Source organism: Amblyraja radiata, chromosome 8, assembly GCF_010909765.2.
Source record: "Amblyraja radiata isolate CabotCenter1 chromosome 8, sAmbRad1.1.pri, whole genome shotgun sequence".
NCBI lineage: Eukaryota > Metazoa > Chordata > Chondrichthyes > Rajiformes > Rajidae > Amblyraja > Amblyraja radiata.
Window position 1 is genome coordinate 52,180,839 of NC_045963.1, and position 14,325 is coordinate 52,195,163.

The 14,325-nt window shown below is 46.4% G+C and overlaps 1 protein-coding gene across 1 annotated transcript in view; it reads right to left on the bottom strand.

Annotated features, from left to right (window-relative positions):
- Positions 1-248: 248 nt before the first annotated feature.
- desi2 (desumoylating isopeptidase 2) overlaps positions 249-14,325 on the bottom strand; it is a 41,266-nt gene continuing 27,189 nt past the window's right edge. Inside the window, exons 4-5 of the mRNA XM_033025896.1 lie at positions 13,811-13,952; positions 249-3,353 (exon numbers count right to left, since the gene is read on the bottom strand). Coding sequence (XP_032881787.1) covers positions 3,114-3,353; positions 13,811-13,952 — 382 coding nt within the window. The 3' untranslated portion in view covers positions 249-3,113. The remainder of the gene's footprint in view (positions 3,354-13,810; positions 13,953-14,325) is intronic.

The following is a 14,325-nucleotide window of genomic DNA, read 5'->3' on the forward strand; positions in this document are numbered from 1 at the left end:
TAGGTAATATGATGCAAGAAGGAACTGCAGATGTTGGTTTAAACCGAAGATAGACACAAAAAGATGGAGTAACTCAGTTGGACAGCTGAAGAAGGGTCTCGACCCGAAACGCCACGCATTCCGTCTCTCCAGAGATATTGCGTGCCTCGCTGAGTTACTCCAGCTTTGTGTCTATCTGTAGATAATATAATTGTGGGTGCCAGAAAATAAAAATCGAATGAAACAAGGTTAAAAAAAATGCAATCAAGTTTTACATTAAACAATTGTCTTTAATGCTGACATAACATCATTTTGTTCAAAAAATAAAGTACAAGAACTACTTTTAAAGTGTGCAAGTTCTAGAATAGTAAAGAGTTTGCGACCTACATCTTTTAATTAAATATTTAACTTGAATTAATCTTATAGCTACTGGAGTGTAAAATGTAAGGGATGAGGTATTTTGAATGAACGGACCTGGATTATTAATAGTACCCTCATCATAATTAAAAGGCACCTCACAAATGTACCCTGGCAATCAGGTACTTGTGCTCCATACCAAACAAGAAACAGTGCCATGCAGTCTTGCACAATCTTTATCCAAGATATGATGACAAATGTATAGTGCCTGCAATGTAAGAACCAATATATCTAGAGCATCATTTTTAACTCCTCAGTCCAGAGTTCAAATTAACAGCAAATAAGCTTTACCACCTCCACGAGATTTAAATGCATAGAAAATCAAATTTTCTTTTTAAACAGTGACATTACCAGCTCCCATCAGACCACAGATTAAAAGCAGGATTCAGATTTAGTGGACAGCCATTGCCCTGCTATTAGAAATCTCTTTGCATCAGAATCTATTAAATCCCACACAGGTATCAATTTCTCCCTAATCCTGGTGCGGCCCTGAGCCAACACCCTTGCGCTAACCAGTTACATTCCATATCTTTGACAGCCTCAAAATATGATGCAACTTGGGAAATATTACCATCCAAGCTGCACTTGAACATTTATTACAGAGAATTCATAGATCAGGATTAGAGCAAGAATAAAGTCCCATCTCAAAATGTCCATTGGACAAGACACTTACACTAACTAGCATGTTATCAAAATATGGTGACATACCAGCAGCTTAAGTAAAATGAACTCATCCTTGCAACATTAATAGACAAAATTTGCACCAAATTCAATTACAAAGCTATTTGAATATTATGCTAAGCCATTGCTATTCCTCAGGAGGGTTCGAGGGACTGTATACATTTTTTTGAACTAATTTCTGGCAATACGGCAACAAGTCTATTCATAGAAATGAACCAAGCAGCAGCTCATAACGTTTACCTTCCTTCAGTGGCAAATGTCTTACCAATTCAAGCATCACACCATTATCAAGACAGCAGGCAGTGTGGTGCACCAACTCAGGTTGGAAGGTGGAGTAGGCTCATTTTAATTAATCTGATTAAACAATTTCCTCTGGCCACTTCCCAGTTAATATGTCTCCCAAGACAGAGGCAGCAACAAGAAGGGAATATACAAGTTATCGGACTGGAATCTACTTTATGCTTATATAAACAATGGCAAGTGATCTTGACAGCAGTCATGTTGATGGCAAAAGTTGGGCAGTGTCAGAAATGAAGTATTACTAGAAATATTTCGGGAAAGTTGGCCTCACTCAAAATTATAGTTTCTGAATAGTGTCACACTGTTCATGATTAAAGAAAAGATCTGGTAATATTACTGTATATGTACATGACTTGATAGTTATACCAAGTGCATATGAATAAAAACCAATTAAAAAAATATCAACCTGGTTTTGTAAATTAACTGTGGGCTGACTACAAAATTCTGATTGGCGTGATACCCGAGGTGGGTTCATGTACATGATTTGCTGATTATTGAAACACAATGTTCCTTTAAATAACCTCATACAAGTTCAGGATAGTCTGCAATATCCCATTTACAAACATTCTAAGGCACACAACAGTGCAGAGTATCAACTACAAGGACAGCTTGCTAAGGGTTGCCGAGATGAATAATGTGTCAGAAAATAAAACAAAGGCAAAGAATAAGGGTTTGTCCAGCTTGGGATAGTTACATCATTCACACCAAGCTGGCTGGAACAGCACGAGATCAAAACACATCACCTTAGAATACTGCAAATCAATTCTGGAAGAAAACCTTCCAATACCAAATCCCAGTCAAAATGATTCCATTCTTTAAAAAAGACAGATATTTCTCTCAAAACTGCATGATTCACAATAGTCTAAGTGTATATTTTAAAGTGCTAATTCCTCCTCCCACAGTGTAATTAACCAGTGTTTCAAGCTTTAAAAATCTCTTCAGATGCAACTCCTGATATTAAAGTTTAAAATGCTAATGTACGGTACCAGCCGAACGAGGCACTCTGATAAACATGCCAGGTAGGGTTGATCCACTTATTGGTCAATGCAGCTGAATGGGTTTTGTACACTCTGCCCTAAGAACACAAAGAAAAACCTAATTCCTTGTTCAGAAAATGCTGGCGAAAAGCTTATTGCTCACTCTGTTTTATATTCTGTGGCCAGCAACTGCATACTAACTTAACATTGTAGACGGGTACAGTTTTGGAAGCTTTTCATTAAAAAAAAAAACAGATTTTGAAAATAAAGAACATTTTAAATAAAATCGAGCAACTTGAGTGTGGGATAGAAAGTTACGCAGAAGACCCACTGAACTTCTTCAGCAAATAACTACTAGCAAATGAACAACTTCATTCCCTATGTCAAAGATTCCTTAAAAAAAGATAAAAATCACTACAACAGGGTCATTAGTGTTGTTCCCAGTTTTGGCAACATGGGACTTTGTAAACAAATATCCAAAATACTGTTATATGAACCTTCAAAAGCAAGTTCTTTGAGGCTTGAAGAGGGGTCACTGAGAAATGATTGAGGTCCATGAAGCATACAAAAAATGTCATATATAAAACACGGTACAAGTGGATTCTAGATAAAGCATTGAGAAAAATTCATAATGAAAAAAGTTTAGAACATTCAGCACCCTGCAGAACAGTTCGTAATGATTGTAATAGTTATTTTTCACTTCAAAAAAATAACGTCAGTTGCAAGTTTACAAAGTCAGTCATGAGTCACTGTACAGCGTCATAATTTTGTGTGGTGGCCTGGTCTTGTCAAGGCTGACCTAGACGTGGATGCTGAAGCAGTGGTTGAAGTCACCGCATCTGCCTCTTCAAGCTCTTCCTGCAGCTCCTGGCTCACGCTGGCCTGGAGGGCAGCGGGCGTCAGCCATTCTTTTGGCAAGCAGCTCTGCAGAAATGGAATGCACGAACTGAAATGTGCCAGTCGGTTGACCCACCGAGGGATCTCCTTCCCGCACAGGATCTATGTTACGGAAATAAAAATTGGGCATTTTATGGCGTTTCCAAATGTACAGCTTTTTGAATGGAAAGCAATCTATTATTCAGAAACAAATGAATGTACTGCTTTGCAAACAGCTGAAGATTCCAAGACTTAAATTAGATGTGCACAACGCTACACAAAAACTTCCTTCCCGTAAGGGGGGGGGGAGGAGAGGGAGGATGTTCATACTTAAGAAAGGATGTTCCATACTTAAGAAAGGATGTACTAGCCCTGGAGGCAGTGCAGCGAAGGTTTACAAGATTAATTCCTGCAATGAGGGGATTGACATATGAGGAAAGGTTAAGTAGGCTGGAACTCTACTCTTTGGAGTTTAGAAGAATGAGAGGCGATCTCATTGAAACATATAAGATCGTGAGGGGCCTTGATCGGGTGGATGCACCGAGGATGTTCCCAATGATCGGGGAAACTAGAACTAGGGGACATAGTTGCAGAATAAGGGGGGGCTCTTTTAAAACTGAGATGAGGAAGAACTTCTTCACCCAGAGGGTGGTTAATTTATGGAATTCACTGCCCCAGGGAGCAGTGGAAGCAGAAACTTTAAATATATTTAAGACTAAAATAGATGTTTTTTTAGCTGCCAAGGGGATAAGGGGCTACGGGGAGAGGGCAGGGATATGGACCTAGGTATGGTTAGTATAGTAAGACCTGAGTGATCTCCTGGACAAGTGTCGATCGCCTAGATTGGGGTCGGAGAGGAATTTCCCGGATTTTTTTCCCGAATTGGACCTGGGTTTTTATCCGGTTTTTTGCCTCCCCCAGGAGATCGCGAGGTTCTTGGGGTGGAGAGGGGTGATAGCGGTATAAAGGGGAGGGTAGTGTCTTGTGTTCTGTGTCTTGTGTCTACTGTTTGTGGGTAAGTGTGTCTGTTTAGTGTTCAGCCATGAGCGAATGGCGGTGCGGGCTCGACGGACCTGGTGGTCTACTCTCGCACCTACTTTCTATGTTTCTATGTTTCTAGGAGAGGGGGGGGGGGATGAGAGGAGAGGGGGGGGGAGGGGAGGGAGAGGGGGGGGGGGGGGGGGGGGAGGGGGGGGGAAGAGAGGGGGGGGGAGGGAGGAGGGGCGGGGGGTGGTGAGGGCCGGGGAGGGAGGGGGGGGGGGGAGGGAGGGGGAGGAAGAGGGGGGGGGAGAGGGGGAGAGGAGGGGGGGGGGGGGGGGGGAGGGGGGGGGGGGGGAGAGGGGGGGGGGGGGGGGGGGGGGGGGAAGAAGGAGGGGGGGGGGAGGGAGAGGGGGGGGGGAGGAGAGAGGGGGGGGGAGGAGAGGGGGGGGGAGGAGGGGGGGGAGGGGCGGGGGGGGGAGAGGGGGGAGGGGGGGGGGGAGGAGAGGGGGGGGAGGGGGGGGAGGGGGGGGGGGGGAGAGAGGGGGGGGAGGGGAGGAGAGGGGGGGGGAGGGATTGGTGCAGAGAGGGGGGCGAGGAGAGATGGGAGGGGAGGAGAGAGGGGGGGAGGAGAGAGGGGGGAGAGGGGGATTGAGAGGGGGGGAAAGGGAGATGAGGGGGGTCGAGGGGGGAGAGGGGCGGGGAGGAGAGAGGCGGGGGGAGGAGGAAGAGAGGGGGGGGAGGATGAGAGGGGGGGGTAGGACGACTGAGGGCTGGGGAGGAGTGATGAGAGAGGGAGGCGGGAGGAGATGCAGGGGGGGGCGAGGACGATGGATGGAGAGGTTTGAGCGGGGCGGGGGCGAGGAACCCTGGAGAGGGAGGGGGGGGAGGAAGACGAGTGGGGGGGAGACGAGAGAGAGGCGCGGGCGAGGACTAGAGAGGGGGGGCGAGGAGAGGGGAGAGGGTGGTGGGTGAGGGGGAAGATTAGAGAGGGGGGGGGAGGAGGCCAAGAGAGGGGTGTGGTGGAGGATTTGAGAGGGGGGGATGGAAGAGAGGCGGAGAGGGGAGGGGAGATGAGGGGGGGTAGGATGGAGAGGAGGGTGGGGGGGGAGGAGAGAGGGGGGGGAGCGAGGAGAGGGGTTTTCGGGTGAGGAGAGCGGGGGGGGTAGGATGAGTGGGCGGGGGGGATGGAGGAGAGGGGGGGGAGGATGATTTAGGAGGGGTGGGGAGGGAGGAGAGGGGGGGGGAGGAGAGAGGGTGGGGGAAAGGAGAGAGGGGGGGGAGGTGAGAGAGGGGGGGGAGGAAGATGAGGGGGGGTGAGGAGAGGGGGGTCTTGATCCGGGTGACACGTGGAGAGAGGGGCGGGAGGAGGATGAGATGGTGGTGGTCGGAGGAGAGAGGGTGAGGGGGCCAGGAGGGGGTGGGGAGCATGTCGCGCGAGGGGGGGAGGAGAGAGGGGGGAGGAGGGAGGGGGGGGGCGACGGGACGGGATGAGAGGGGGGGTGGACTGAGAGCGGGGGGGGAGGAGAGAGGGGGGGGAGTGGAGAGTAGGAGCTGGGGAGGAGAGACTGTCAAGAGGGGGGGGGTGCAGGAGAGGGGGGGGGAGGACGGAGAGGGGGGGAGGGAGATGAGAGGGGGGAGGAGGGACCGAGGGTGGTGGAGGAGAGAGGGGGGGTAGGAGAGAGGGGGGGGAGGATGAGATGGGGCGGAGGAGAGGAGGGGGGGAGGAGGAGAGGGGGGGGGAGAGAGGGGGGGAGGAGGGAGAGGGGGGAGTAGGATGAGAGGGGAGGAGGATGAGGAGGCGGGGGAGGAGAGAAGGGGTGGGGAGGAGAGAGGGGGGGAGGAGAGAGGGGGGGAGGAGAGGAGGGGGGGAGGAGAGCGGGGGGGGAGCATGGAGAGGAGGGGGGGAGGCGGAGGAGAGAGGGGGCCGGCGAGGAGAGTAGGGGGCGATTCGGGAGAGGGGGATGGGCATGAGAGGGGGGGAGGAGAGAGGGGGGCGATGGATGAGAGGGGGGGAGGAGAGAGGGGGGGAACGCCATCCCTGAGGGGGGTGGAGTGAGAGAGGGGGGAGAGGTAGAGAGGGCGGGGAGGAGAGAGGGGGGGTATGGACGAGAGGCTCGTGAGGGGGAGGAGGAGAGGGCGGAGGAGCTCGAGAAGGGGGTTGGGAGGAGATTGAGGGGGCGGAGGAGAGAGAGGGGGGGAGGACGGCGGGGAGAGAGGGGGCGGAGGAGAGGCCTCGAGGAGGGGGGCTGGAGGAGAGGGGGGGAGGAGGGAAGTGAGTTTAGCAGAGGGGGCGGGTGAGGAGTGAGACGGGGGGAGGAGAAGAGAGAGAGGGGGGGAGGAGGACGGGGGGGGGAGGAGGTGTAAGAGGGGGGGGAGGACGAGACGGGGGGGGAGGAGGAGAGGGTGGGGGAGGATTGAGACGGGGGGGAGGGAGGGGGGGAGGAGGGGGTGTAGGAGGAGTGGGGCGGGGGATCTTGGGGCGGAGGAGAGGGGGGGGAGGATGAGAGGGGGGGAGGAGTAGAGGGGGGGAGGTTAGGAGACGGGGGTGGAGGCAAGAGAGGGGGGGAGGAGGAGGGGGGGAGGAGAGAGGGGGCGGGAGGGCCGAGCGGGGGGGATGGAGAGAGGGGGGAGGGAGAGAGGGACGGGGGGGGGAGGAGAGGAGGGGGTGGAGCTGCGATATAGGACGAGTGGGGGGGGAGGAGAGAGGGGGCGGAGGAGCGGAGGGGGGGAGGAGAGGAGGGGGGGAGGAGAGAGGGGGGGAGGAGAGAGGGGGGGAGGAGATGAGGGGAGGATGGGAGGAGATGGAGCGGGGGGAAGGAGAGAGGGGGCGGAGGACGAGAGGGGGGGAGGAGAGAGGGGGGGGAGGAGAGGGGGGGGAGGAAGGCAGAGGGGCGGGAGGAGGGAGAGCGGGGCGGGGGATGGAGAGAGGGGGGGAGGAGAGAGGGGGGAGGAGGAGAGGGGGGGAGGAGAGACGGGGGGGAGGAGAGAGGGGGGGATGAGAGAGGGCGGGGCGGAGAGAGGGGGGAGGAGAGTAAGAGGGGGGAGGGACGAGGCTGTAGGAGAGGGGGGAGGATGAGGGGGGGATGGACGAGGGGGGGGGAGGAGAGGGGGGGGGAGGAGACGGGCTGAGGGAGGGATGAGGGGGGGGAGGAAGAGGGGGGGGCGGAGGACTTGAGGCGGGGGGAGGACGGAGGGGGGGGAGAGCGGAGGAGAGGGGGGGAGGGAGAGGGGGGAGGCGAGGGGGAGAGGCGGGAGGGGGAGTAGCGGGGGGGGGCAGGATGAGCGGGGGGGGAGGCGAGGGGGGGGAGGAGAGGGGGGGGGAGGAGAGGGGGGGGGGAGGAGAGGGGGGGAGGAGAGGGGGGAGGAGAGGGGGGGAGGAGAGGGTGGGGAGGAGAGGGGGGCGGGAGCGGGGGGTAGGAGTGAGAGGGTGGAGGAGAGGGGGGGAGGACTAGGAGGGGGGGGACGGAGAACGGAGAGGGGTGGGAGGAGAGGGAGGAGAAGCTAAGCTAGAGGGGGGGGGATGGAAGTAGAGGGGGGAGGAAGTAGAGGGGGGGGAGAAAGTAGAGGGGGGGAGAAAGTAGAGGGGGGGAGAAAGTAGAGGGGGGGAGAAAGTAGAGGGGGAGGGGGGGGGAAGAAGAGGAGGGGGAGAGAAGAGGGGGAGTTGGAGGGCTGAGAGAAGAGGAGAGGATTAAAAAAGGTACCATATCAAATTATTTTAATGATAAACCATCCTGAGTAAGCCGTGTTGAGCATGTTGTTATGTATCACTACATAACAGGTTCCCGGACTATAACAATACATAACATTTTTGTCAACCATTTCCCTAGGTCAAAAGTAATCTGTTGTTCTCCTGCCTCTTCAACGGTAGACATGCCAAAATCAAATCCCCCAGTGTTTAGAGTAAAACAAAAAGACAGGTAATTTATCTTTTTATTGTGCAAGACTTTGAAAACCTCTATAATCCCAGCTACATCCAAATTGTTGTGTTATGTAATATGCTCTTGCAATTTAAAATAGTAGTATAATTATAAGGCATCAGTCACAAGATCACAAGTACAGAAATGCAGTTATTTTAAAAGTATTTCAATGTGATGTCAAATGCAAAATCACAAGGAAGCCATCAATTCACAACTGACAATGCAACTAAAGTAATATTTTTGTGAGGGAATGTGAGCATGTGAAAGTCAACCATGCAAGCGAGAGAAAAAAAAGGGGATGGTACTTAACTCAGTTGTCTTCGGCCAAAACATCACAAAAAGGGCAAATATTGCAGAAACCCCCTCCTCCACCACACCAAACATTGTGCAATTTCAGCTGAACTTCAGGAAGCATTTCTCCCACCTTTGGTTCAATGTATCCAACCACACAATTTGATCTTAATACAGAAAGGGGCCATTCTATCCATCGAGTTTAGCTTGGATCATAGTGCAACCCCAACCCACTAATATTTCTATGGAGCTCTATATCACTGCCAGCCTATCAATTTCCTGCCTACACTGGTGGCAGATTATAGCAGCCATTTAGTTTAGAGATACAGCGCAGAAACGGGCCCTTCGGCCCACCGAGTCCACGCCGACCAGAGATCCCCGATACACTAGCCCACACCAGGGACAATTTACCATTTTTACTGAAACTAATTGAGGTACAAACCTGTACGTGTTTGGAAATTGGGAAGAAATTGGAGCACCCGGGGAAATCCCGCGCAGTCTAGAGAACGTACAAACTCCATACAGACAGTACACATCGTGAGGATCGAACCTTGGGTCTCTGGCGCTGTAAGGAAGCAACTCTCCCACTGCGCCTCTGTCTACCAACCAATCGAGAAATGCCTGAACGATGGCCACAACATTGTCATTGGCAAACATCCCTTGAAAACCTGGGATGAATGACCATGTGATAGAGTTAAAGTGATACTGTTGTCAAGTGATTGAAATCCGGGGGAAATAATGGTAGCAATTACTGTTAAATAAACTGATTACATTTACTTTAGTAACTTTGCTTTGATTTAAAGGTTAAACCAGGTCCAATTGTATTTTATGTCTTTCTAAATTAAAGATCACATCATGGCATATTCCAGTAACCAGAATATAAAGGTCTCTGTATGCCTTGGATTGGTCTATTTTTAGTCAAATGTTGGATATATAAATCATACTCTGAATCACAAGAAAAATTAGGTAAGAGAAGTCCTTAAGGCTGAATCTAAGGAGGTTACATGGTATAAAATGTCTAACAAAATTTCCAATTGGAAGAAATCAAATTTTCCAAAATGATGCATATTTTAAACAATCAAACCCTGGACTTTCATTCAGCCGAAGGACAAGGCAAGTTAAGGCATGTAAATACCATCAACTCTCAGGTACACTATATGACGACTAGGAAATACCATTTTAGTCTTTCGCTGCCAGTGATTAAGATCCTATGTTTCTCAACTTATTGGCAATGTGTGTCTAAACCAGAAACAGTCTTGCAGATCAAGATGACTCACCACTAGCTTAACTATAACAAAGGACAGGCAATGCTAGCAACACCTACATCATGGGAATAAAGTGTTGTAATTACACACTGTGGGAAAGTATTGAAGCAGCTTTGTGTGCCCATTCTGTGTTTACTCTTTCATTTTCTAATCAAATACTGAGCTCAATGTAACCTCAACATTTGTTTATTGCTTTCTGGATTGTTTAGGACAGTGCTGAGGAAACTGCTAAAAGAGAAGTGGAGTTAAATCAACATTTTGCACATCACTGTGCTTGGGCTCAGTTAACAAATGATGGATACTAAAACTTCATAACATAATTTAAATGTTTTTAAGTTTGGCCCTTTGCCAAATAAAGCATTTATGTCACCAAAAGCATTTAATGTGCTGCAATACTTCAAGAGTTGATAAAGCCCACTTGTACAACTGAAACATTTCAAAATAAGTGAAATTTCAAAAGTCGAGGTGACCTAATTAACATCATTTGGATAGATAACTATTTGAAAGCCTAGGGGGTTTATGAAGAATATATTAAAAATTATAACTACAAGAAAGATCATACAAAACTAAGAATAATTTTCATAAAACTATGCATGCATCTTTGTAACAATTGCTTTAGGAGTTAAAATGATGCTGCCTAGAGCTATAGTTTTTTCTAAATTACTTTGAAGCAGTAAGAATTTAAATTCCTGCCTTTCTGATTTAAGTTGTTCCATATATCCAAAAATTTGGAACAAAACACAAGAATTTGCTCAGACAAGAACTTTAATTTGCGTGTGAGTCAGAGACAATATTTGTCTTCAAGGTGATGATAGGCCACCGTCTTCAATAATTGAAAATTTAAAAAAAAGTTACTGCTACAATGCACTATGCTTTTTATTACATCACACTGGCTTGGTAGGTCCTTTCTGAAAGTTACACAGCAATGGATTTTGGGGTAGGCAGTTAAAATTGGATGTGGTTCATTCATTTCCTTTTTAGACAGTTGAAGAAATTAGGTTTTACAACAATCCAGTCGTCATTGTTGCCAACACTCCAGCAACATTCTATTCTAGATTAAAAATTCTCAGCTACCATCAATTTAAACTCAAGACTGGCTTATTATATTAGATCTTAAAGTTATTAAACCAGGAATGTAACCAAGTGCTGGAAGAACTCAGCAGGTCAGGCAGCATCTGTGGAGGGACAGATGCTTGTGGTTTCAGAGTCTTCTTCAGATTCAAGAAGGGTTCATTCTAAGTTATCAGATGTAATTTGCCGATGACAATGTAGTGGTCACATTTCAGGCAGTTTTAGATTGGTTGGTAGATTCTTTGGCTTCGGTCTTGATCCAAAGTGTTGTTTATCCAAGCCCACCATACATGTTTCCTGACCGCAGAGTTCCTCCAACACTTGTTTTGCCACAAAAAACTATTTTTCCCAACTCAAAGAGGATAACTTGCAAATATGATTTTGTGACAATGAACCCATGTGTTGCGAAATCTCCAAACGGGAATGGATATTTTCTTGTTCCTACCCATATTCCTATAACATATGATAATGAAAGCAGAGGGTTTCCCTCATCTTGTATATTTTTATACATTCTTTATTAAACATGATTTTCTTTTCCAACCCATTACACACACAAAATGATAATTTAGTTCATATGTTAACATCTATTTGATTGATCAACAAATCTAATTTAAAATAGCAGGGAGCTCTAATATTTTTGCTACAACCTACACCAACCTGCCACAGTTCTGCCACCTTGTCAAAGAAGCATTTGCTGTATTTTAGCATTTACTCTGCATTCAGGTTTGTTGGCATCATCAACTATGTCATCAGTAGAACAGATGACCTCCATGCAGGTAGAAGCTAAAGCCAATCTCTCAAACCACTAGTGGTCAAACAGTTTTGTAAAATCTCTGTCCTTCACTCCAAAGTCATGGGAATTAATTGTATATGAAAATGAATTCCTGTGGCATTGTATGCTGTCAAACTACTTCATTGTTCTTCACAATTCTCTCAGGATTTTTTTATTTATTCAGAATTTAAGAGCCACTCCAATTTTCCACTGTTACTTAATAGACACAATTATGCATCTAAGCAATAATTCCTGAGTATCAATAGACACAATACATACATGTTAATTATTTTCAAAGCCAACCCAAACTTATTGTAGAGTTCAATTAAGTAGGTATGTTACAAAACATACCTTCAGCGGCCCTGCAGTTCTGCCACTGCCCGTGTGCGCGACTTTGGCGCCTTTGAGAGGGGAGCGGGTTTAAAATGCAATTTTTCTGCAGCCTATTCAAATCGATCTCTGTCAGGCTGTTTAGTTGCTAAAGAAAAATCTCTTCGACTGCCGTTTTATTAAGTTCATTAAAATTAGCGCTGTATAATTGTTGGAGTAAAATTAAAATAATCTTCAAATACCGTCAACGGCGACAACGGGACGGATCTCACGTAGGGGACAAGGCAAGGTATGCCGTTTATTTTTTCATATAAACCTGCTTCTTAGGATGCCTTTAATCAAACTTTCACGTTGCGAAAATGTCATTATGTAAATATACGAACCGGCAGTATTTTTCTTGCCGATATGGGGTTTAAATTCACTGCAACCGCAACGTTCCAAACCAGCGCGTTCCACAAAATCCCACTCGCAAGATGATTTAAATGCCCATTAATTTACAGGAATTAAACACTAAATTCCTTCCATTTGGCCTATAAATTCATGACAATGAGATTTAAAAATCATGTTTTATTGTGAATTCTTGTGTGAATGTTACTTGGACACTTCGGCTTTTAAAAAATGTTAACCTTTTCTTAAGAAATGGATAGATGTTTAGATCTAGTAATTGAATTTTGTAATTAGCTACAATTGGGTAACTAACTAATTATATGCTTTGATTTCAGGTCATCCAAGTAAGATTGTTTCACATTTGATTCAGAATGCTTCAATCTATAATAACTGAAAATTTCATTCAGTTCTCTTAATTTTTAAGAAAGTTATGGGCTTTTGACTGTCCTTGATCACAGCTTTTGTGTTAAGTCAATGGGAAAACAATAGGGAACAAGATGCTAATTTCCTAATGGCCATAACTTTTTTAATACTGAAGATATGAAAGTGAATTAGGTGTCAAATTAAACTTATTTTTATGCTTTATCTGATGGGATAAATTGCAGACTTGATTTCTAAAATCTCAAAAGTTCTTGGTGATTTAAAAACTTCAGTGAACTTATTTTCAAAAACATTTCCTGAAATGCTGTGTTCACAATAATTAATAGATTACTGAAAACACCATAGCTGCAGAATTGTAATGAGCTGGAAAAGGTCCTTGGGTGATTCACATCCTTGTTGGATTACCTGATCTCATATCATAATTCATGCGGTACACTGTGTGCGTTTGGCCTATGGGTGGGGGGTGGGGGGGGGGGGGGGGGGGGGTTAGAGAGAGTGGAGTAATGTGTGATTCTCAATGCTGAATGATCTTGGTTGAGGTTCACACAATAGGGTCATTTGGGCGAGGTTGCACTCAGGGTCCAATAACTCAAGGGAAAGAAAATCTACAAAATAAACCAATATGCAGGGATGGCACGGGGGCGCAGCAGTTGAGTTGTTGCCTTACAGCTCCAGAGACCCAGGTTCGATCCTGACTACGGGTGCTGTCTGTACGGAGTTTGTACATCCTCCCCGTGCTGCATGGGTTTTTCTCCCAGATCTTTGGTTACCTCCCACATTCCAAAGACATACAGGTTTGTAAATAGTCCCTAGTGTGTGTAGAAATGTGGTAATGCGTGGCGATTGCTGGTCGGCATGTACTTGGTGGGCCCAAGAAAGATTTTCATCCTGAAAAACTAACTAAAAAACATTAAGCTTTTGGATTAGAAATGCACTCAAGTAACACTTGGCCATGCAAACTCCATTTCTATATAAATTGTGATTTTCCAATTTGCACACTGCCTTTCCAGAATCAAAAACTTAATCAGAATAAAGGAAATCGTTCCTCTGTATGATTAATAGACAAAGATATGAATGTTCAATGAAAACTGAAACTACAAGAACATTTAAGGGTGGGGAGAGAAAGGGAAAATAATAAATGAAATATACTATGTATGATAGATTTGCAAATTTCAATGTACTTGCCTCTGATATAGCTGATGAAAAATGGTTGCAATTTTTGTGCATTAGATGATAAGCATTTCCCTTGTATTCCTTTCCAAGTTCCTCAACAATGCGTTCTATATCATCTTCTGTAAAGTCAGTACTACCCATTACAATGGCTTGTCTGGAGAATATAATACATGCAATCAAGAAACCAACATTTTCAAGATTCATTTCAACATTTATCTGAACAATTTTAAGATTCTAGACTGCCCTAAATTTCTTAAAGAATCAAAGTTACCCAATATAGTCCACTAAGTCAGATGAATATTTTCAGATTTAAAAATAAACCATATGCAAAAATAATTATGTCCACAATTCATTCTTCCCAACTAAAAAGCTTGTGTTCAATGCAGAAGTGTTTTAGTGCAGAGTGCTTTAATTTTTTTTAAATAAGCATATTACAATTTTTTTTTCTAGATCCCACTTATATTTTTCCCATCTTATATTTTGGTTATTTCGAAGCACGAATTGAAAATTAGAACTTTCCTTGTCCC